Source organism: Hoplias malabaricus, chromosome Y, assembly GCF_029633855.1.
Source record: "Hoplias malabaricus isolate fHopMal1 chromosome Y, fHopMal1.hap1, whole genome shotgun sequence".
Classification (NCBI taxonomy): domain Eukaryota; kingdom Metazoa; phylum Chordata; class Actinopteri; order Characiformes; family Erythrinidae; genus Hoplias; species Hoplias malabaricus.
Window position 1 is genome coordinate 17,856,710 of NC_089820.1, and position 26,049 is coordinate 17,882,758.

The 26,049-nt window shown below is 39.4% G+C and overlaps 1 protein-coding gene across 4 annotated transcripts in view; it reads right to left on the reverse strand.

Annotated features, from left to right (window-relative positions):
* Positions 1 to 26,049, reverse strand: part of LOC136679235 (protein lava lamp-like) — an 81,453-nt gene that overhangs the window by 39,481 nt on the left and 15,923 nt on the right. For 3 of the 4 annotated variants that reach the window (XM_066657651.1, XM_066657650.1, XM_066657649.1), the window contains exons 6-8: positions 24,636 to 24,747; positions 9,325 to 9,447; positions 2,793 to 3,023 (exon numbers count right to left, since the gene is read on the reverse strand). In XM_066657651.1, the coding sequence (XP_066513748.1) occupies positions 2,793 to 3,023; positions 9,325 to 9,447; positions 24,636 to 24,747 (466 nt within the window). The remainder of the gene's footprint in view (positions 1 to 2,792; positions 3,024 to 9,324; positions 9,448 to 24,635; positions 24,748 to 26,049) is intronic. The other variant, XM_066657652.1, reaches the window with a different exon arrangement.

The window sequence follows — 26,049 nt, forward strand, 5'->3', positions numbered from 1 at the left end:
TGCTTGGTTGCGATTACGTACTTAGAGGGCTCAAGGTTTTGCGTAAGCACCGTGAGATCAATCATCACATACAGTCATTTAATACTGATTGCCTTTAGCTCCAGTGGAGCATACTTTCCAAATGGCTAATAACAGTTTGTGTACACACCTCTAAATATTAAAATAAATCACGCGGCCATGTCCTTATTCACAGCAGATGGGACACTTTGTCTGCGGTTTCTCAAAGGGCCACTGTACAAACTGGGGACATTTATCTTGTCCGAACGGTGGAGGCACATCATCAGGTGAGCTCCCTGGCTGGAGCTTTGCGATTCTGCAACATGGCTGAGAAAGTAATGGATGTCCTCCACTCTTGATGAAGTTCTCGGTATGTGCATCACTGCTCAAGCAGAAATTGGTGCCCCGCTTACAGGACTGAAGGGACTCTGTTGGGACTGAGGGGAACATATGGGTCCTTTTTCCTGATGCTCCTGGAGCACGTCTCCAGGCTAAACACCTCATTTACTGGCCATAGTTCCAACAACTTGTGCAATATGAAGTAGATAACTTTTTATATTTTACACATGTTTTGTACAAACTTTGTTTTGTTTGTGTGGTTAGTCAGTTCCTTAATTTAACCACTTCACATACTGCATTGTTGACAAGGAGAAAATAAGGAGACAACCTTTATTTATGGTATTTTTGGATGACACTAATATAATAAATATAAAATCTACGTGTATCTAACAAATTACAATTCAAGCTACATCTATTGTCATTCAGAAGTGACTCTGTAATGTTTTTTATTTAAAAATGACTATTAAGTAAAGTCATAACACAAAGGGAAATAAATAATTAAATTACAAAAATATGCTGGTCTTCTGCACTGGCTACTAATAGCTCAGACCTCAACAACATGGTTAGTGAGAAGCAGACAATTCACACAACTTCTATCTGAACTTCTGATGTGTAGGAAACCATCAGTGGCTATTTATTAATTTATTTATTTTAAACTTAAACGCAAATCTTTCAAAAAGAACGAAAGCTTTAGCAAAGGTGAACTTTAGACACCTTAAATACGGAAAAACTCATAATAGTTGGTTGTAAAGAGGTCTCTGTAATGTAGGTTAAATGACCTCTGCTTTGTTCCTGACACTGAAAAATAAACACATTACTGCCCTTATGATGTATAAATTTAAAGCTTGTTTTAATTATAAATGTAGTGAATAAATGGTGGTCTCTCACTGACTGTGAACATATATTTTGTAATTCCAGTGTAAATAGATTTTCATTCAAAATCATTGGTAATTAACGGCATGTACACATATTGTAGGCTGCATAACTAAAACATTTGAGTGTGAGTATACAGTAAACTCTGCATTGCAGTGTACCTTACAAAATGGGAAACAAAAAAGGTGCAACAATTTCTCAAGCTCTGTCTCCTCTGCATTATTGCTGAGGCAAGTTGGAATTCTAAACAGCATCAGATTTCATTATACTCTGTCACAAGTGGATAGCATATAATTTCAATGAGGGATGAATAATGCACATCCTTAAAGCCCCTGGGTCCAGAGTGGGGTTAGAAATGATGGGGGAGAAAAGAGCTAATGTGGGTCTGGTTGTTCCATCCTAAGGGCCCCAGTTGAGCTGGTCCAAGGGGAGTCAAGAGTTGAGCAATGGCCCAAACACTTCCTGCGTTTCTCTCCAAATCACCCCAGGAGAAGTCAATATGTGCAGGGCCAGACACACGCTGAGGGCTCAGTGCCCCAGTGTGACTCATACAGATTAGGAGGAGGATGAGTTGAACTGGCTGCTAGTCAGAGGTGAGATGGAGGTGAAATGTTTGACATGAAACAGTTCTCTCCACACAGTAATAGGATAAAGGACATACTTTGAAATTGGAAGGCAGGTCTTGGAGCTGTTTTTTGAGGACTGCAGTAGATCACTTCCAATCTTCTATACCATGCACAAAAGATGAAAAACTATATAAAATTAGAATTTGATCACTGATGTGAGTTTGTCATAGGCTTGAGGCAGTTTAATTAAATAAATCAAATTGATTCAAATCATTAGGTGCCTAGAAACTCTCCATAGATTGCAATGATTACAATTCACGCTGATTATAACCCTACCTTGGTCTGACTCAATTTTCTAATGGCTGGCTGTCATTGCTAGGTTACGGGCGATTAAGAAAAAGTAATAATTAGAGAGATTCAGGAATAACTTTATGAACAGACATTGGCACTAGGAAAATGCCTCTCAACCAATCACATCACATGGTCAGAAGTGTGGGACAATACTTTAGGTTAATAATTTAGTTTCTATGAAATATTTCAAAAGTGCACTTTAGAGTAAACAACAGAGTATCACTATACTGATAATAATATGAAATGTATTTATAAAAGCTGTGTGTTAGTGAAGAGAGTCTTTTAATGGCATTCCAAGCACCTGCCTTGTTAGCATGTACAATAGACTCCTTGCTAACCGACTACAATTATACCTCAGTTACTGGTAGATGAGCAGGTTAATTACATGCTTGGTTAACAAGCTTCAACATCAGGAGCTGCATTTCAGTGTTTTGCATTCTTTCCTGTGTTCTTCCGCCATGCACATTCCACTGACTGGATTCTAAAGCCCTCATGCAGGCTAATTGTCAAGTACAAATGTATCAGTTTCCAAAACATGTACAACCTCTGTGTCACCACTAGCACCTGAAACATCCCAAAGCTTTGAGTTAACAATGGGAGTGCCATTGATGGATGTTCTTGCTGTCAAAAGGGACAGGGAGGGCCGGAGGGAGGCGATCTGCTTACCCAGGGTGCCGAGGGTATGATGAGAGACAGGGTCAAGAGGTCTAGGCAGCAGCGGTCCAGCTCTGTAAGGCAGAGGCCGGCCTGGTTCAGCAGCCGACCGTAGACAACTGCAGGAGCTGAGGGTGCCGTGACTTGCTGGGGATCTTGATGAGGGGCGAGGATGAAGCAGAGGGTCTGCCTCATTCCGTGCAGGTGTTTGAACAGCTGGCTGAGCCGGGACTCCAGAGCACTCTGCAGGAAACAGAAGAGGTAGAAAGCAACTGTCAACAGCCATCAAAGTGCAAAGGCTGGACGCAGGTGACTGGTAAAAAGAGGCTGCAGGGGCCTTGCACCTGTCTGGCACACACTGGTTAAGCTGGTCTGAGCTTGTAGAACGTTACTCAGAGCCGTCAACAGAATAGGGGGCCACTGTTTGTGGAATGCCACAAAGTAGCTCAAGGTGACAGGAAAAAAAAAAAAACAAAGTCAAATTGAGTCCAAAGAGCAGCCATAAGCACTGCACATTGTGAGAACACTATGTTATGGCAGGTTTATCCATTTAGTGCAAACATGAAAATCACGGGGATGTTGTTTGAAATCAGTTCAGAAAAATTGGGATTTTTTGCAAATGCAATAATCTGTGTATTAATTCTCTCAAAGCTTTTATTTAACTGACAAATATACAAAGAAATGATAACAACCTGATGATATTTCATAAATATTAAACATTTTGAATTGGAAACACTAAAACTCACTCCAAAAATTTGACACAGGGGCCAAATATAGGGAAACGTTTATAGAGTATTCAAGATACTGTTTCCAAACAGTTCCCTATGAGTAGGAGAATATAAAAGTTATAAAAGTAGCATCCTTTAAATGCTTAGTCTTAGCTGAATGTTTTGTGCCAAACTTCATTAGATAGTAAATATCAAAAGGCTGTTTAAGAACGTAAGGCAGGGTAAGTTTAAACACGGACTACCTTTCATATAAATATTTGTATGAAACATATAAATACTTTTCAGGAAATCCAGACACATTTCTGTCCACGTATGCAAAGCCCAGAAACCTCATTTGAATGGCAATATTGGTATGGTAAATACAGCCACATGGATTCTGAGGCATTTTGGAAACTTACCTTAAACTAACCAACTGACCTTTACATTGTCTGAAGCTGCATCAAGGAATGCAACCTGAAACACTAAAATATAAAGAGAAAGAACTATTATTAACTATTATTAATTTAAACTATTATTATTATTTTAATGAAAAATGGATGTTCAGTTCTCTGTGCCAAAGACAAAAGGGACAATCCAGATGGGGTACATCAGTGCCCAATGCATGGGTGATGTGCCAAGGTACCATTGATACCATTGACAAGTGTTGTATGAGTCAAGAATGGGTGAAAATTCCACTTGCAATACTTTAGTATCCTCAGTTGCCAAAATGATAACAGTGAAATTAACAGCATCGTAATAGGTAGTGTTTCTGACACAAAGCTTAAGGGCTCAGGGTTCAATCTCTGCCTTGGCTCACTGTCTGTAAGGAGCTTGGCATGTTCTCCCTGTGTCTGTGTAGGTCTCCTCCTGGTGTTCCCTTTACTTCCAACAATCCAAAAAGGTGAATTGGTTGTATGAAAGTGTCCATATGTGCGTGTTTGAGAGTCACTGGGCGAATGCGATGCTCTGTGATGGACTGGTGCCCCATCCATTGTGTGTTCGTGCATTGTGCCCAACTGATTCCAGGTAGGCACTGGACACATTGCAACCCAGAAGAGGATAAAGCAGTTAGAGAAAATCAACGTTGCCAAATAGTGGGTAACGCCTCAGTTCAGAGTGTGTTGCAAGTATCAGATTGAGAATTTTTATATTTACAATCAAGTTGGTCAGTTTTGAAACCTTTGAAATCTTTTTTTTTAGTAATTTGGTCAGTTTTAAAAAAAAAAAAAAAAGTTTTTTTCTGAAATGATATTTGTACATGAAAATGTACCTGGGATTTATAGATATCATTACATGATGGTAAGAACGATTATTGCATTTTGGAGGCTATGGGCCAGTTTGGGTCCAATTTTAATGCAGTATTTTTGTTTTCAAATTAATTTTGAATTAGAAAGCTTTTAGTGTCTGACAGGACCTTCTGGCTATAGTTGTGTTTGGGCCAAAACTTCAGGCCTGATTAAAGCTCAGCCATATGTACAGGCTGAGATATGTTGAAGAAGCTTTATTTAATAGTTTATATGGAGCAATTTCTCAGTCTCTAAAGTCAGCTGCACCTTTTCAGCTGTTCTCCTGGTGCAAACCACTTCGGTGTTGATTTGTTCCACAGTTCTTCTCCTGCTCCCAGTTGGCAGGCTTGCAAAAAGCCCCTTCATAAAACAACAGCGGTCTTGCCCCTTGACCACACTGTCAGTGCCAGGAGACTACACCTCATATGCTCTCCATTACAGTGGACTTATGACCAATTTGTAACGTGGGCAGGCAAAGGGCTTGATTTAGTGGGCACACATGGTGCTCCGGCATGGCTGGAATAGGTTTAAGTGTGAAATTACACCAGATGACATAGCTTACCTCTCTACGCTCAGCATATCTAACTGCCTTCTAAATGCTAACAGCTTTAAGCCTGAATGTGGGAGCCAGTGCAGAGGAAAAGGTAGGCCTAAAATACAATTGGTTATGGTTGGGAAAAGCTGTAAGAGGATTTACAGCAGGATATAGGAAAGCTAAATATTATGCTCTAATCTGCCACCTAAACCAGACAATGTCTACATCCAACACATGAGTGATAAACATAATTCAACTTCTCACCCCTTCTCATGTTCCACACATGGACTTGCATAGAACTCCACTGCTATTGAGCCCGTCCAACATTCCAGAGACGTGATGGAACGTGACAACATTGCTGAGAGACACTGTTCAGTACGGCTCTGAATGAACAATGCTGGCATATCTCTAAAGCTTACACTCTGTTTAGTTAATCCTGACCAGAAAAAAGTGTATTATCTGAGCTGAAATTCAAAGGGTATAAAGAATCCAGAGTTATTGGCAATATCCTCACTTCCCAGCTTTCCACACAGTAGCAGAGGCTGAGCTTGGCATGACAACAGTGAGGGGGAGGAGGAAGAAGAGCATGTAGCTTAGAGAGGTGAGATCAAATCCATCCATCTCTACAGCTTCTCGCCAGCAGTTCTGAGAGAGACACAACAGCATATGGCGGCTTCAGCCATGTAGGTGAAGGGTGAGGTGTGTGTGAGTGTGAGGCGAGGAGGAAGAGAGAGAGAGAGAGAAAGAGAAAGAGAGCGAGAGAGAGAGAGATGGGAGAGTCATTATGGAGCTCAGGCCTGTCCATCCACATGTGTTTCCCATCTGTCGTTCCACACACACTCATCCTTGTCTGCGTTCCACTCTCTAGATCTCTCTCTGCAAACAGGATCAAAAAGCTCACCTGAACAAATCATGTCAGTTCATTGCTTAAAGAGAAAATACTGAACTGTCCAAAATCCACTGAGGGCCAATGGACAACAAAGAAAAACCATTGACAAACAAAATAAGAAAAAAAAATATGGAGAAAAACAAAGATGGAAGGAAAACAGGGATTGAAGGAAGTAACAAACAAATGAAAGAAATAAAGAAAAACAAACAAAGACAGAAAAACAGAAATTTTAAATGAATGAAAGAATAAAGGAATGAATAAATGGTACAAGAAAGATAACCTAAACATTGAAGAAGAAAACAGAGTAAAAAGCAAAAGAAAGAAATGGAAGAAGGAAGAAAAGATGAATGGAAAGAAAATATAAAAACAGAAAAACTGAAATTATTAAAAGAATTAAAGAGTAAAATAATACGTCTAAAACTGATATATATATATATATATATATATATATATATATATATATATATAAAGAATGAACGAAATAAGGAAGAAGGCAAAAAATATATCTTTTGTCTTCAGGGCACTTAGTTAATACGGAACTCTGAACTAAATGAAAGACTGCACTCAAATGAATCTTCTGTAAATGGAGCTAAGACAACGGCATCAATTACATTTACAAATCACTTTAATAATAATGAGCGGCCGTTAAGTGCTTTAACAGAATGAACAGAATGTTCTACAAATGCAGTTGAAGGGAATTAGGATGGATCAGATCAGTTAAGTGCCAGATGCGTGCTATCTATTATTTGAAAACCATTTCAAATGAGTTAACCCAAAACCGAGTCAAACGGCGGCAGCCTCTTCTGCCTTTTAATGACTTTAACATTGCACCATATGAGGCCTCATTATACACCAATGTCATTAGAGGTGTGGAGGTGCTGCTGAAAATCCCCCGTGTTACCCCCTCCCAGTCTGACTTGAATTAAACTCCCTAAGTGTTAAAGCATATTTTAACCTCAAATCAAGCAAAGTGAAAATACTACAGTGATTGGACCACTCCTCAAGCTCGGTTTGAGGTCTAATTTTCATGTCCACGGCAAGAGAGGCCCCATTAGGAAATCACATTTCTGCAATGTTCATTGGAAATAATGCACTCTCATTTTTAGAGTGTAAACTCCTTGGTGCACTATTGTGAGGCTACAGGCCTGCTGTCTATTATATGTGGAATTCTATTGTCAGATGTTCAAACTGCGAGTGTGCAGCTGGGCTGCAATTCTCCAGGGAAGCTGGTCAAAGGAAAATCCACTTTAAATTCAAATTGCTTCATGACATTCCCTGTTGTTATTTCGTCCACTGTGGAGAATGGGTGGGTGTCGAAATGGGAAAGAACCTGAGAGCGATTTAGGGTGAAATCTCTCGTGAAGCTCTACAAACACAGGCGAGAGGGCAAGGACAAACCACTTGAACAACACCTTGAGCCGAACATCCAGATTTGCAGAAAATATCTTCATACCATTTCCACAGCACTGAATGGCATACTATTTCCCTGTCCAATTACATAGAAGTGTCTCTATTTTAACATTCTTAGAGTATTTCAGTGACAAATGGCAACCTACATCGAGAACTCATAGGGCACTTCAGAAAACCCACACATTAACATGTGTATGATTTGTTATATATTTGAAGGGTATTATACAGAAAGGCAATTTTTAAAGGAGACACAGATGGTCTGTGAAAAAAGTTGACCTTCAGCAAATATAAGGAGCATCTCTTTCCATTTTCAGAGTTTACTATGTAATGGGCTTCTCCCTTTAACTCCATCTGTGAAGTCCATGGGACTAATGATATTCTACGACCTTCTACGTCTTTATAAATATTTCAGATGTGTGAAACATCTACAATATCTCTGGAGAAGTCAAGTGAGTAAACGTAATGCCTTACAGCACACCAGTATGTGTGTCTTTTAGAAATGCAAGCATGTTAGAGTCAGCCACCCCCCCCCCCTTTCAAATCTACTAGCTTTGTGCTTCATCCACAAGGCATTGCATTCCCTTGCAATTTTGGCAGCCTTCTAGATTGCTGCAAGATGATTCAAGTTACTGACTGCCTCAAGCCTTTTAACCAAGAGTAAAGTGCTTTGAGGTGGGCCCCAAGAGACCCAAAGAGAAATCAAGCCTGCCGTATGCCACCGCATTTTCAACAAGAACATGCTCAATTCTGGTGGGAGCACAGCAGGCAGTGTTTTCTTTGTGAACGAGATTACAAATTATAGTTTCAATACTATAACAGCCACCCGAGGACAACTGCAACTACAGCCAAATTGATATACAGACAATAAAATTACTATTGAGCAACAGAAAATGTTACACTCTATTACAGGAATAAATCAAGAAGAAGGAATAAAAACATTGATTATTAACAATATTTAAAGCATTCAACTTGCTATATGTGCAAATTTTATATACCTTCGACATTTGAAAATCTGCAGAAAGCTGATCTCTTGATGGATGGAAATTGTAAGGGGAACATACGCAACAGAAGAAAAATTTGGCAGTATATTTACCTGACGATTTTGTGCAAAATCATGTTAAATGTATTTTTTATTGTTTTTCTTGATGCTGAAAATGAATAACTTAATCTGACCGAATCTTAAATGAATAAAAAGTGGTCTCTGACTTTTTCATAGTCTTGATATTTCCATTTTATGAAACATATATGGGTTTATAGATGAAAATATAGTGTTTATAACTATCAGATAAATATATTGCAGCATGAATACGTCATGAAGAGGGCAAAACTGCTAGGCCTTGTTCTCCTTCACATCCATCGCTTTGTTTTGAACTAATGGGAGCAAGTATGGAATCTACTGGGAGTTAAATTGATCTGTCTTGCAGATGTCTCAGCTTAGTAATATCAAACAAAAGGAATGGTCACTATGTGAAAAACTTGCATCCAGGAAAGGAAATAAGAGCATATAGAATTCAGACTGGAGAAAGAAGCTAGGGTTAGATAAGACCGCAGAGGATGGCCTCAGTAAATAAAACAGACACGTTATTTTTGCTCTTTGCTCCACCCCCCAAAAAATAAATTGACTGTCATCACACTGGGGGTGCAGATGAAGGTCGCGTAGATAACTCCTTGACAAACAAAACATATTACCTGGGGGGCTTTGAATTAATTGACTTACCACTTGCTGAAGGTTTAGGTTGTTTGTCTTGCCATAGCAAAGATCCAGCAGGGTAGTGGGCTGCTTGGTCAGTTTTGACCCGTTCAGCAGCCAGGGCATGGCCAGGTCCTCCACTGCCGTCACCTAGAAACACACCAAAAGCTGATTAGCTTCACTCTTCAACCCTTGGTATCTGTCCAGCATTCGTTTTTTTTTTTTTGGTCTTCTTTCTACATTGTGACATCAAAGGAACAGGATTAATGGGACAATGCCCAAAGATGAAAGCTTCTTTACCTTCAATATAGAGGTGCACTTCAAAGGGCAATGCAACACTTTCTGAATAGAGCTTTAACACAGAAACAGGGAATATGAAAGCAAACGCACAATCTGAGGCCACGGCCAAGTGATAAATACAGGATCACCATTCCATCTTACATCTGCTTTCTAAGATCAATAGCAAATAAGGCATTACCAAAATTGGTTGTGAATCAGATTTCCAAAAATGTGCCAGGAATGCTACAAACAAACATGTGTTGATGAAACCACACTTATGTTTAATGCAAGAAAGTTACTGATATACTGAGAGAATAAAGAGAGCAGTTGCAAAGGAGAGAGAGAGAGAGAGAGAGAGAGAGAGAGAGAGAGAGAGAATAAAGATAGCAATTGAGAAAGAGAGACAAAGACAGCAGGAAAGGGGAGATAGATAGAGAGCGACAGAGAGAGAGAGAGAGAGAGAGAGAGAGAAAACACTAAATGAACTTGAAAGCTTGACAGTATTCCTTTGGGGGGAATATGCATATCTAATATTGAACCTGCTCCCTGCATGCCCTCTGCTGACCTCTGCTTATGTTGAGGATCAGGAAGGAAAACAGGCTATAAGCCCTGACATTTTCAACACTGATCACAATGAAGATTCTCAACATTTCGATAACCTTCTTCCACATTGTGATAACCTTCTTCTGAGGCAGTTTGTTAGCAATACAAAATCAGCAGTTAAGGCATCCGGAATGGTGCTTGTGCACTGTGTACAAACAAAAATCCATTAAAATTGAATGAAACTCAATATTAGTGAGTAATTCAAACAGAACCCAGGTCTGACCTGTGAACAGTGTACATCTAATTTGAGTGTAATAAATAAACGCCTGCTTGTCACTGCTGTAAATAAACAGAATTCATTTGCATTTACTAAAAAACAATATTCATTATAAATATCAGACCCAAAACTTTTTGTATGTACATTGCTGTGCAGAAGTCTGAGGCACCTAAGATAATTACATATATATATTTAAACTAATGCCTTCTCAGTAAGCATGGTGCTTGTATAAAGTTATATATAGTCAAAGTTAATAAAAAAAATAATAATATAAAACAAATAAAAAATATAATGTAGTAGGTGTGAGTGAGTTTGAAGAAAAATGTTTTGTCCAGATTATCCTTGATTTGCATGAATTTGTTAAATCAACAGCACACATTATTTAAAATCATTATTTATTAACCGCTAAAACTAGGTATTGGATGATAACCTCAAATAATACGGACTGCCACGAGGAGAGATTTGGAAAAATATCACACTCAATGTTATTTGGTTTTATTCTAATGTTGGGCATCATTTGTTGTTTGTTTGTTTGTTTGTTTAGCAAATAAACAATTACTGCTGAGCTTTTTAAATCTCATAATCTCTTGAGCCTAAAACTATTACACTGTATTGTATGTAGCTCATGTGTAACAACAGTAGCCACTCATGGCTACGGGCATTGGCATCACTGGTCAAATTACATGTTGATTTCTTATGTAAAAAAAAGACATTAAAATTCTACAAAACAATTAACAATAACAAATAAAATGTAACATTCAAATGCCAAAAATGAGCACACATTACCTGGCACAATTCATTCATTCATTTTCTGTAACCGCTTATCCAATTCAGGGTGGCGGTGGGTCCAGAGCCTACCTGGAAACACTGGGCGCAAGGCGGGAATACACCCTGGAGGGGGCGCCAGTCCTTCCTGGCACAATTTTTTTTATTAAATTTCAAACTAATAAAATAACACAAGCCACATCAAATCATCCAGCAGGAAAATCATATTAACCACCTAGCAACACCTTAGCAACCAACAGAAATACCATATCAACTACATAACAGTTTTGTCAACAAGGTGGTGTATCTTAGCAGCTTTCTAGGAAACCACTAGCAACCACCTGAAATACCAAACCTGCTTAGCAACACCCTAGCAACCACCACTTATACCACAGCAAACATCTTGGAACATCAGAGCAATCACTTAATAACATCATTGCAACCACAGGAAAAATACAAAATAGTGTAGTGATATCAGTATCAAATGGTACACAACGTTCAAGTGTCAGTAAAGAAAAAGTGATTTCTCACATTTTTATTTACCACTCTATCACATGATGGCTCCATTTGCAGTAAACAGTAAATATAAGCTTTTCAGGCAACATTGCTCAGTCTGTTTTTAATCTTTAGGTCGGGAAAACAATCTCCTTGGCCGTTGGCTTCGGAATGAGCAGAAAAACATTTGGTGAAGTGCAGTGTACGCTGATGATGCCTGAGGCAAGTACATTCTTCTGCAGCACGCTAGAGCAGAATTAATCAGACAGTTAGAGATATTGTCTTGCCAGAGACACAGCAGCTGCAAAACACTGATCTCAGTATTTCTGGACAAATCTGTGTCCACACACCTGTGAGACTCTATAGCAATACTACTTTATTCCTATAGTGTTTTTACTTTTAGTGTTCTTCACTTGAACACTGTATTCTCTTAAAAAATGTTAATATCATTAGAGAGCGCTTATATTATGTCAAGTAATAGGGAGAATAGAGCTTTGTCATGTATACTTCTGGCTCAGCACTGCAGAAACTACACTAAGTAACTTTTGGGGGAGGGTAGGATTTTTCAACATTTGGCTAAGACATTGTCTGTTATGTAGAGACAGTTCAATGGACTGTTGGATAACATGCATGGTATATGGGCAGGTGTTGAAAAAGCAGCTTTCTGGCAGCTGTAAATTATTTATGCTAAACATGACAATTTTCCTGTTCTCTTCGTGTCTGTGTGGGTTTCCTCCGGGATCTCCGGTTTCCTCCCACAGTCCAAAAACACACATTGGTAGGTCAATTAACAACTCAAGGAGTGTCCCTAGGTGTCAATGTGTGAGTGTGTGTCACGCTGCGAAGGACTGGTGCCCCCTCAAGGGTGTGTTCCCACCTTGTGCCCAGTGATTCCGGGTAGACTTTGGACCCACTGCGACCCTGAACTGGATAAGCAGTTACAGAAAATGAATGACAACTTTCCCTTGACTGTTCAGCCGCTTTGCTGGATCTATGAAATTTGTATCTGTATATGAAAAACTTGAAATGTGTAATTGGAAATTATGAAATGGTGCTATGACAATTTGATAAATGTTATCACCTTAATTATTAAATTAATGTTTTAATTTTGACAAATCTAGTTACCATTGATAAATATTTAAACTAGTCGTTTTTCAATGTTTTTTTTATTTTATATGATCAGATCTTTTTCTTTTACAGATGTATGCTCTGCAAAGCTAAAACGTTTGGACATTAATGAGTTGAACCACTGAATTTTACAGAAAATAAAAAGATGAGCAAACATCTGTTTTATGTTAATGAAAGTATTGTTTTTAGGGATGTCCTGATCCGATCTCAAAGCTCAGTCTTAAATTCAATCCTCCGTTTCCTCTAGGTGGCAAGCTCACACTCCCTCCCACCCTCCGGTATTTGGACACTAAAAGCAGTGTTATGTTTTGGACCCATATGGGACATGTTTAATCCCGTATTTTTGAGGTGAGACTTTTAAGACCATTATTTGTTTGAGATACGCTTCTCTCCCTTAACCGAAAGGGAGGGGCAGATACTCCGGGGCTCCTAAACAGAGAATGTGCTTGTCATTAGTCGTCACTTTTATTAAGCCAATCAGCAGCCAGAGTTAGCTGCACATCACTTAGTGTTGCTTCCAATGGAGTCACAGTCCCACCGACAGGGGTTTATGGTGCGGCTGCGCTGAGAGAATCAGGTCAGTGCTGAAAAAACATAACTTATTTTAGCAGTGTCTTGAAGAAACTACATTTAATTTCTCCCTCAACAGACATGATGACAATAAAGCTGACTGACATTTAGAATCAAAGTAATTTTTATACATAAAAAATAACAATTGATTTCAAGATTTTAAAATAATATTTAATTATTTATATGAGTTGTTTGTGAAGACACCATTTGTTTACTTTGTTATAAAAAAGCAGCATCTTGGATGCAAGCCATTTCTTTCTTAATGTGAGATATTCAGTGTCAAGCAGATACACTGGGCTGATTTTAATAACAGTAATGTACTTTAAGTGTGCACTGTGTAACAGTTCTATGTAGGAAAATCTAAGTATCAAATCGGGACTCAGTATTAGCAGATACACAATATTAAGACACTCGGATCAGGATAAAAAACTTGATCTGGAAATCCCTAATCATTTTCTTGTTTCACTGAAAAATAGCACATTTCAAAACAAGGCAAGATGTCTCCAAGCTCTTTGTGGATAGTGTATATGCAATGCTCAATCACACACACACACACAAATTTATATTTATAATAATAGCCTCCCAATGAGTAATAAACTGTTATCTACACCATCTCAATAACATCATAAAATATACATATATATGCACATTATACTTGCAGGCAAATATCAACCTGAATTGAACTGTCTAGTTGTACTTGCAAAGCAGTCCTTGTTTGTGGAGATATGGAAAAACTGTTTGAGTGTAAAAATGCAAACATAACCTGGAGCGTGCCAAATCCCCAGAGGAGGCTAGTAGCTGTCTGTATGCTAAGCTCAACACTTACGCACAGTTGGCCTTCATAGTAAACAACTCTTCCTCCACTACGCACAGCTAGTCTGTCAGGACCGCAGATCTACATACCAGGAATTTTTTAAACACAAACCACACACAAACAGTCTGTTCCCACCAGTAAACAAGCTGCCCAAAGACTACAGCTCTTCTGTGAGGCATTAGGTGAATGATATTAAGGTAATCACTCCAAGCACCATACTTACCAGGTACAAATCAATGGAGCACTGTTTGATCAATGCCTCCAGCGTGCTTCTGAAAAGTCTCTTTTAAAAGATTCAAAGATTATATATTTTTGAGATTAATGAGATTAAAATCACATTTAAAAAAATCCTTAGAAATCAAATGCTTAATTGAGATTATTTACGTTTTGAGAGCATTTACTTGATTGAACAAACCATAGCTGTGGGAGATTTTTGAAAGCAGCATCCATTTTCTGAAAGAGAAAACCGGCTTAGACACAGAGTTCCTAATATGGACATGGCTAAACCATTGACCTCTGATGTTGTGCCATGTACTAACTAGCAACTCATCACAGAATGAAGCACAGCAGTGATGATTTAGGCAAGCAGTTCGTGAAATAATACGCTGATGGCTAAAAAAATACATTATTTGTGTGCTACGTTAGCCTCTAGCCTCACAGCATATTTGGCCAGCATGGTTTGGATGATTGCAAACATTTAGGAAAAATATTTTATTGAACTGAATTACATCAACATTATGCCAATATGCCATATGCTACAACAATTTAACTGATGGTAAAAGACTTAAAGTACGCTAGCTTTGCTTTGGTTCACAAACAATGAGAAACTAAAGAAGCTCATCTCTCCAGCTCAGGTATACGCACTCGGCAGGTGGCCTCAGACACATAGCATGGGCAGTGGAGCGTTTTGGGAATGAAGGCCGCCATTCCCCTGCGTCCGTGTGGCTATGCCAAGCTCACCATCTGGTGCATTCCTCTGATCCGTGCGGGATGCTTGCTCATGGCTGGGGGAGACAGCCCTTTTCCAGGCCCTCTCCAGGCTCCAGGGCAGCCATCAAATTTTCAATCAGCCTTCACAGAGATGGCAGCCCCACTGGCCACCTTTGAGGCCACCTGGCCACTGCTGTCACAGAGATTGCGCATTAGCATAAAGCCAGCAGAGTGGTCAAAGGCAGATAAAGTTAAAAAAAAAAAAAAAAAAAACCTTTAAAACAAAGGGGATGAGGAGGTAGTGCCCAACGGTTCTGTTTGTCATGAGAGGTATTTATCAAGTACAGTGAGGGAGTTGAGGGAATATTGTCTCTACAGGACTACATCCATGGCAGTATCTTGTAAAAAGACAAATACAAGGAAAGGTGAAAGGACAGGTGAAAAGACACTCTGGCCTGGGGGTTAGTATGATTAGTATCATTATATTCATCATTCATTCATTCATTATCTGTAACCGCTTATCCAGTTCAGGGTTGCGGTGGGTCCAGAGCCTACCTGGAATCATTGGGCGCAAGGCGGGAATACACCCTGGAGGGGGCGCCAGTCCTTCATAGGGCAACGCAGACACACACACACACACACACACACACACACACACACACACACACCTATGGACACTTTTGAGTTGCCAATCCACCTACCAACGTGTGTTTTTTGGACTGTGGGAGGAAAACCGAGCACCCGGAGGAAACCCACGCGGTTATATTCATCATTGTTATTTTAAATTACACCAGAAAAACATGATATAGGTTTCATTACACAAATCCATTTTCATTACAACAACAGTGTAATTAATCTACATTCCATGTGGCTCCTAAGAGCTAAGATCTTATACTCTAGTTTTAACAACTAACTAGATTTAATGTAGTACTGTAGGCCAATAAGAAAAACAAAACAATCTCTTTAATATTTTTGACTATTTTTTTTTATATGTGGCGCTACTGGGGTATTTTTGTCTTTCTGAGCCTATCAAATCTGAGGGAAGACACACATTATAAAGGCTACAGACTGATTTAGTACATCTATTTGGATGGACTTTTCAAATAAACATACCTAGTTAACAATTAAACAATTAATTACTCTCCATGTTTTACGGCTAGCATCAACAGCCTTGGTTCTGCACATTAGACATTAATTTAGTTTACTTGCCAATCAAAAAATTTACTTAAAATTTGATTTATTATTCTGCAAAACACATAAATTAAACTGAATTGCCCCACACTTTAGTTACCAGCAGTGATGTCAGTGACTTCAAGATTTAACAAACAGCCTGAAAAAAAAAGTTGAAAAAAATCCAGGACATGCCCACCAAGCTACAGTGTTTGCATAGGAATTTTCCATCTAAAATCCTTTTTATTAGAGCAGGTGGGTCCACACAGCAACACCCAAGTCTGTGCTTCAGCTGCAAGCTGCAAAAGCATTCAAATTTAATGCACCCACATTTCGAAAGCCAACCATAAATAATGAATGCATTATGAGAGCCCCTGTCCTACTCATTGTATCAGTTGTGTGGATGCAAGACGAGAGAAGCTACTGCCTGCACTGAGACTCTCTATTTTAAATATGATCTATTCACCCTGCATACTTGTACATTTAATATTAGCATATTGACATAATTTAGCATCAAATAACCTTCTTAAACAAGACTGTAACTCTATGCCTTAGCAAAGATTTACTTCTTGATTATATATATTTATTTTATCCTAATATTCCTCCCAATATTTAGTCATGAACAATTCCACCATGATAGCTAGTAATCTGCCAATTAAACTTACAATCCCACGGACCTAGGAGGGTAAATGGAAGCACATAGTCACTCCAAGACACCACATCTTTTCAAACAGTTGCTAACACAATGCCACCGGACAGCTCAGTGCACTGGCGGAAAACAATGGCCCAGATCTGCCTGCTGAGCCTGACGATGCCCACGCTGGCTGGCACTGTGCATTTGTGATGAGGGGAGGAGGTGGTCATCTTGAAGAATCACTGGGGATCATATCAGCTTTAGCACCATCTATCAATTTAGTCTATCAGTACAGTCCGCTTCACTCAGTACACAGAGCTACTTTAACATGCACTTTATTAATTACTAATTTAGAGGCCAGCCTCAAATATATACTGTCCAGATTTATTAGGATCTGGTCAATTGTATTTTGAGAATTAGTTTGTACAAACTAACATCTGACCAGATGACCATTAGTGGCGTTTTGCCTTTGGACAACAAATATTACAAACCCACTCATTTTGCAACCTGTGGAAGGACTGGAAAATCTTAAACTTCAAAGCAGGCAAAAGACTGAAACAGAAACCTATCTCCTTTGTTTGCTCATAAGGAAGGCCGACCGCCCTTCACCCGCCGGAGAGGCAGCTTGGCAGAGGAAGATGAGTGACCTCTCAAGCTCTACGGCAAATTGGGTTTGATATACGCCCCTGACATTCCTTAAACTAATAACTGGCCCTGGCCTGCCCCGTAATTACAGTGATCCATGTGTCGGCTGTGGACTCTGAGCAGCAGCACACAGTAGATTCTGCTCAGCTCAATCCCAAGCTCGCTCGCTCGCTCTCTTTCTCTCTCTCTCTCTCTCTCTCTCTCCTGACAAAGGGCTTCTGCAGATGCTCAGTGCCAGTGATCCATCCAGATGGCCAGCGGCCATGGGGGTCATCGTCTTATCACAAGAGCACACTTCTTCAACATAAACACGTGATACCTCTAATTCTCAGGCTGTGTATGTAAATATGTTTAAGCTCTTTTCACACTAGGACTCCCAGATATGAACAGAATGCTAGTGCAGTAAAGGCTGTACCTTAGCCTATGTGTTATTGTTTCATTTTTATTGTTAAGCTTAAAAAAATGTATTGTAGGCTTTTGGTATAAGCTGCAAGTACTGTGATAATTATCAAACAATATACTGTGCAGCCCTATTTCACACCTTACCTAACCTCAGCTGGTTTTTCAGAACATCAAAGCATTGCCAAACAGTTCCTTAGTACTGGATGAAGAAAAAGCCCTGGGGTGGAGTGAGGATTTGCATGGAGGTTATGGTAGCAGATGATACTTCTTGGCTAATTAAGACTGAAAGTCCAAAGGCAATAGCTGCGGTTGTCCTCAGACTCATTCCAAGTCACAGAGACATAAATTTGCCACCAACATTAAGATCACAGACTTGATAGGCTATGCTTGGAATGTGCTCTTTTCCCTCGTCATCAATGAAGTCGTTTGTTGTTGCAGATGAAGTCTCAAGTGGCACGAACATGCTTCTCCGAGTCAGATAATGGCTCGCAGTCAATAAAGCCATCAGCCCCAAAAGATCACACCACACTGTGCAATACAACCTCCAATTTCACTCTACGGTAAGCAGCGAAGATCAGAATACCAAAATGGTCAAAGAAACTCATCTTATTCTACAAGCTTAAAAAGTAAATATTAGACCATACCCAGTCAGGAAAAGGGTACTCTTAAAGTGTCAACAGTGCAAAGAGTACCCTTATGGTTAAAAGACTCAAATACAGGGCTAGACAATATGGCCAAAATTGATATCACATTATACTTCTTACATTTGGTCGATACGGTATAATTCCAAGATTGATATGAACACTATAAAATCCACTGAAAAACTTCCAAAACAAGAAACATGGCATCACCATCAAACATAAACTTATTGACTTTGTCAATATTCATTCATTCATTCATTCATTATCTGAAGCCACTTATCCAGTTCAGGGTTGCGGTGGGTCCGGAGCCTACCCGGAATCACTGGGCGCAAGGCGGGAACACACCCTGGAGGGGGTGCCAGTCCTTCACAGAGACACACTCACACCTACGGACACGTCGCAAATCCCCCTACCAACATGTGTTTTTGGACGGTGACAGGAAACCGGAGCACCAGGAGAAAATCCACACGGACACGGCGAGAACACATCAAACTCCCCACAGACAGTCACCTGGAGCGGGACTCGAACCCACAACCTCCAGGTCCCTGGAGCTGTGTGACTTTGTCAATATTAATATTTTGAAATTAAATTTTAAATTAAGTGCACAGAACTGACGACAGCACCCTGTAATGAAAGTCAATCAATAATAGATATTGTAAATAATGTATATTAAAATATTGAAACTGTGTTTAATATTCATATCATTATTAAAGCATTCTATATTGTGATATATATATATATTGATACTGAATTATTGTCCAGTAATTGCATTTTTCTACCTTTTAAAATCCTAAACTCAATACATAATAAGCAAAAAATAAAAAGTGCATGGAACCAATACAACTTTAAAAAATTTTTAAATAAATAAAAAATAAAAGCTGATAAAGACATTCAGCAAACTCTTAAAAAGCTGACTGAACTGTTCACATGTTATGAAACGACAAAGAAGAAAACAAAGAAAGAAACTACAAATTGATGGACAGTGTAGACAAGTACATTTACAAAGAACCAATGAGTGCACACTGTGAGATATGTTTTCATATTTTACACTACAGCAGGCAATGAGGATCATAATACCAAAACACTCAAGAAACCTCATGTCGTCTGAGTTCTTCTGATGCACATCAGGGTCTTGCAGAGGCAGTGTGTGAGTGTAATGATGTGGAACGTTAATATGATGGAATCCAGATGCAGGACAGATGAGAATCCCAGCCATGGCCCTCGCACCAAATATGGCCTCACACACACACACACTTATATGAAACACGTCTGTCTCCCAGACTCAAGGCCAGGCCTACAGACTGCTCTTGTTAAGAAACTTATAATGCCTTTACTCCCTTCTGATAAATACAAAACCATCAGGAATTGGTCTGTTGAAAAGAGGAGGCAGAAAGCAAGACTGTTGCAATACCATTATTTTTCCCTACACGGATTAACATCAAGTAAATAAATGAAAACACAGTAAAACATCACTGGTCAGCAGTGATAGTGAAATTTTAGCCAATATAATTTTCCCTGATCCCAAGTAAAGTGCATCAGCCAAAACATGTTCAATGTCCAAAGCTTTCCTTTTTAATTCTACAACTTTGAGGCTAATGCTGCTAGCAAATAAAGCATATTGCCACAGCTTTAGCAAGTGCATTCCCAAATCATTCAAAACTTGCTTTACCCTATTTAAATAGATTGTTATTTGTTGTTTCTGATGCTGCACATTCTTCGTTGGCAGGATATAAGCTTGCATTAGTTGTTAGAATGATTGTAGTATGCTTTACTAGGTGCACTATTTGGATCTGAGCAATTAGAAGTATAATACTGCAAGATTGTTTCATTATTGCTATACAGAACACAAATTTAGCTTTTTTAATTTTTATTTTCTGTTACATTTATATAGCGCCTTTCTAGATACCCAAGGATTCTTTACAATCAACACTGCACAGAACTCCATTCCATTCAACACTCAATCCACACAAGCGGCAGCCAAACGCACACAGTGTACTCTCGACCAGGAACGACTGTCCACCTGGAAGACAGCATCGGGCACTAGGGTTTCACCCAGAATAGAGCACCAATCCATATCTAGACTCACACATACAGACATTCATTGACATACACAGTCATTCACTCACACACCAGGACATTTATTAGAGAAGCCAATTCACCTAACCTCCACGTTTTTGGACTGTGGGAGGAAACTGGAGACCACAGAGGAAACCCACGCAGACACGGGGAGAACATGGAAACTCCACCCACATGGGGCTTGAACCCAAGATCTCAGCGCTGAGAGGGGAACGTGCTAACCACAAAGCCACTGTGCCGCACTATCTGTAATCTGTAAGTATGATTCATAAACTCATAAGCAGCAGTTTGTTCATCAAACTCTTATAAACTGACAGGAATGGCTTTAAAATCATGACAAGACCACAAATTCAATTATAGGAAATTACAAAATTAGAGATCATTTTGAGAACGGAAGGGAAAGCATATTTTTCCCAAATGATTTCCCTCTCTCCACCATAATCTCCATTTGAGACGGCTGTGAGAGAGAGGAGAGGTAAACAGGAATGCTTTTATCGTAAGTGACAAAATTGCCCATCCACTCCTCGCCACGCGTAGTGAGTGAAAAGAAGCCTCATGATCGCATCTGAATTGCAAACCATGGAGATGTGTCACATTATGGGTTCTATTTTTTTCGGAATGCTTGAGACAGTGGAGAGAAGCACCCAGCAGTACTTGATCTAGCACTTGTCTCCCGTGATTTGCCTTGTAACAATGTTTACTGTGCATTGTTCAACACACAGCAGATGGAACCTGTAATTACTTCAATTACACGGCAGATCGTGAAAGCGCCTCTTAACAGCAATTCAACCTGTTCGGCTTCAATCAGGAAACAAATGACTCGGAAACCAAGCTGGGTAACTGGGGAGAGAAGAAGGCTCTTAAGGCCTTCATGATACATAGGCAACATTACAGATATTGTTTTTTTTTGTTTTTTTTTTAAGGAAGCATTGATGGTGGGACTATCACAAAAAAGCTTGAATCACCTATGTTCTAATTGTACTAATGAGAAATGAACATTACATATTACGACAATGACATTGGCATAAATCCTCCCACCTCCATTGATTATACTGCATTCTAACCTAATAAGAATAGTTAATTTACTTCTATGTAGAAATATTTAAGTTATTTAGGCCAGTGATAATAATAACAGCCTACAAGGCTCAATCATAATGTCACTTCCTTTGTGTGCTTCCTTTGCAATTCAGCAACATTAGTCTCCTATTTTTGGCGCAAAACTAAACAAGCAATCCGTAGACATCATATTTGTCTTGGCCAACGACATCTGAGATAAATGAGATACTTTTTCACATTCTTTTAAAGCCTTCAAATTGATTTCTGCGAAAAGAAACACACAATCATTCTCAGAGGTGCAGTGACACTGACGTGGTGGTGGTGTGTTAGTGTGGGTTGCGCTGGTAAGAGTGGATCAGACACAGCAGTGGTTTTTGAGATTTTAAACACTGTGTCCACTCACTGTCCAACACCTACCAGGTTGGTCCACCTTATAGATGTAAAGACAGAGATAGTAACTCATCTGTTTTGGCACAGTTTGTGTTGGTCATCCTTCATCAGTGAGTACAGGACACTGTTGGCTGGATACTTTTTGTTGGTGGTTGATACTCTGAGGGCTTTAAAAACGTCAGCAACCCTACCATGTCTGATCCACTCGCACCAGCACAACACACAATATCACACCACCAAAATCACTGTCACTGCAGCACCGACAATGATTCACCACCCAAATCATACCTGCTCTGTGATGGTACTGTGGGGGTCTTGGCCATTGAAGAGCAGGGGAAAATGGGGGTAAGAAAGTATGCAGAGGAACAGGTGGACTACAGACTGTATTTGCAGAACTCCAAAGTGCTCGTGTATGGTCATTGGAGCTGATAAAATGGACAATGAATGTAGATACAAGGTAGGTGTTCCAAATCCAGTGATCAATCAGTGTATATACACTCCTCCTAGACATAAATAAGATTCAGTTACACATTCTGCACTACTGAACAAAGGCAGATAGGCTTTCTGTAGTTGTCTCTGTACAGGAGCGACAGGCGCCCCCCCACCCCCTGTTCAGGAGCGATAGACGACCAGATTGTTCAAAAGCATTTGTTCTAGGCCTTTAATTTGCGACCAGACTGCTTGTTTCTGACTCCCCGGCTGAGCTGAAAATGGAAGGTAGAAATGAAAAGAAGCGGGAGAGGAATGAGAGGAGCTCCATCTCCACTCATGAGGCATTTACGACACGTGTGCAGCCTGGTACATCTACGGTAAAAAACCTAAGCCATTCAGCAGACAGCGTTCTTTCATTCTGGCAGGTATACAAAATCCCCCCAGAGCGCACAGATGACAGAGCATGTAATAACACCTTGCCTATTATTTAACAGGACTTTCTATCATTGTGGCATGTTATTATCTCCGGGTGGGAGACACAGAGAGAGAAATGGGCAATGTGTTGGTCTATATTCAGCAAAGGCAATGGAGTGTAATAGTGAAATACAGTGGTGAGAAAAGATAGCAAGAAGATGAACAGATCCTAGGTCAGTCAAGAGGACAAATCTACCTCTCAGAGTTACACACTATTAGAGCTTGTAAGAGATCCATCTACACGGGTAATGGGGGTGATAAGGTTATGTTCTCTAACCCGAGTTCTGTAGATGATAGATGCTTGCATCAGTGACGAGAATATAAAACCGGCTGGGAAACTTCTCTTATCATCCTGCAGTGTGAAGTTGGCTATAGGAGGAGTTAAATAAAAGATTAAGAGAACAAACTGGTGTGTTTCAACGTAATCTCTATCCACCACACTGTGCCACATGGTCAATTATCACAGAGAATAAATTACTTCTAAAATGAGAAGATAATCCCCACTGGCTTTAATTGTGGTTTTTCAGTAAATATTTGCACTTTGAAAAAAGAGATTTATAAACACAGTATATGGCCATTCACCCTCTTCCATGCTCTTCCAACATTTTTTTCTGAAATCAAGAGTATCAATAGGCAGTTTGTCCTCCTTTGCTGCAGTAACAGCCCCCACTCTTTTGGGAAATATTTGTCTAGATGGAACATTTTTGTGAGTACTTGACAGCATTCAGCCCCAAGGGTATTAGGTGAAGCCAGGTACGGATGTTAGAGAGCCCATATGGTGGAAAAATTAGTTTTCCAGACTTTGCTTGAAATCAGCTGGATTTTCAAAATACACTCAAACTTAAATACACTTAATATCAAAAATGTGATCATAAAACTGTTTCAGCCTACAGCACATACATTATGGGCCATATACATTTTTAAGGAACACAGATTTATGAAATGTCAGGTCACGTTAGTCTTATTTGACAGTATTTAGGCACCATAACCTCTTGTCAGGTATTAGATTGCATGCAAGTTTTTGACCCTTTGATATTTCAGATTCACAGTACTGTGCAAAAGTTTTAGGCACCAGGAAATTATATTTAAAAAGCTATTTATATGAGGAATATATGAGTTTATTTGGTCAAAACAAACAAACAAAAACCTCTAAAATAATCACATAACCAAATTACATTATTACAGTAAGCAGTGATATTGTGTGAATATGCTGGTTTAACCCTTTGGCAGTCCAGCATTATTTGTGGTTATCATCCAATACTTAGTTTTAGTGGTTTATAAATACTTTGCTATGTTAAATCAAGTAAAATCCTGATCAAGAAGAACATTTAGAAACTTTGTTCTTCACTATCGCTCACAATTCAAAATTTTTTTTTCTGTATTAATGTTTTTGTATTTATTTGAATTTATATGTTTTATAAAAACACTGCATATTGAGAAGATAAATTATATTAAATATTAATAATGACAATAATCTTAGGTGCTAAAGACTTTGCACACTACTGTATCTGTAATCTTTACATGCTGTCTCAGTACATTCAGGACATCACAGCAGTTCACACCAAAAAGAAGAGGGAGAACAGAGAAGGCATTAACTCTGACTACACTAGGATTTACCTTATTTTTCCTGTGGAGCTTCTGCTTCACATCCTCACATCTTTCCAAAAGCTGGGTCAGTTCTGATCGGGCAATTACCACATCTGCAGCTGCACCAGAGCTCAGCAACGTTCTGACGACAAACAAATTTTCATTTGTAAATAATCTGAAAGCATTATTTATGTCAAAGTGGAGTACACATCTTATTGCATCTTAGTATAATTCAGTATAAGTGAAGTCAATGTTACAAACTTCATCTGGTCCAATGGCCTTTTAAATAAATGTATTTTTATAAGCTCTGAAATTAATGCATCATTTGCACCAGAGTTAATCTGGAAAGCCTTCACCTGCCCTAGAGGTCACTCTGTAGCAGACGAGGAATTTGTCTTAGTGGAAATGATAAAGCAGGCATAACAATCCAGTGTCAGGAGAGAACAATGTTGAACATGTTAAAAGATAATCAGCATTGTCATCCTCTCAATTTTTCTAAGAGGCAATACCATTTCTCCAGCGCCACGCCCGTTTCTGCTGAACGTCGAGACGTCAGCAGGGAGCAACAATGTGAATGCGCTTTTGCGGGGTGTAACAAAATGAAATTATGTGGGAGCAAAGTGCCATAATCCTGGTCATTATTGGATCAGAGGCCCCAATAACAGGCACTTAGAGGCGGCAAGCTGAGCGGATTAACTGCAGCGTATCACTTCAGCCCACATCACACACATCCAGCAGGAGTACGGTGGCCCTAACTCTACCCAGAGGGGGCAGGAAAAGTTCCCTTTTTTTCACCTGATCTCAGAGCAGTTTCGTGTGGGATTTTTGCTGAAGTGGTAAAATAGATATTGGTAGTCTGATCTGATCTGAGCTCAGTCGAGGAGAAGCAAAGCCTGTTCAGTCTTTGAAGAGCCTGTATAGTCTCATGCCTCCGGCGGCTGTCAGTACAGCTCCTGCTAAAGAGCTGACACAGAGCAGGTGCAGGGCTGCCACGAGCGAGAGGAAGCCAAGGTGACGCTAAAGACACTAGGAGAACAATACAGAGGATATCTGAGCTGAACGCTGGGGAACTAGTAACAATTTTAAAGGGCCCATAGGAAAACAAAAATAACACCTCACACCCAAGTCCAATTATGTAAACTGAGCTAAAAAAATTACTGTTTTTATTTCATCATGATTATGATGTCACAAATTTTTTACACATTTACCTTGTTTCTCCAGCACAAACCAACCAGCTTTGTTCACATAATGATACATTTCTGACCAGAGTTGTGCCAGGGTTGGAAACTAAATTATGTGCATTTTTACATTTGAAAAAGATGCTTTTTATTTTTGCCCAAACTGACACCAAACAAAACACTAGAAAACAAATGTCCACCTGCTGGTTACATCCTATTGTCTGAATCTCATCTAAGTGATGTCATTCATAAATATCAATCAATTT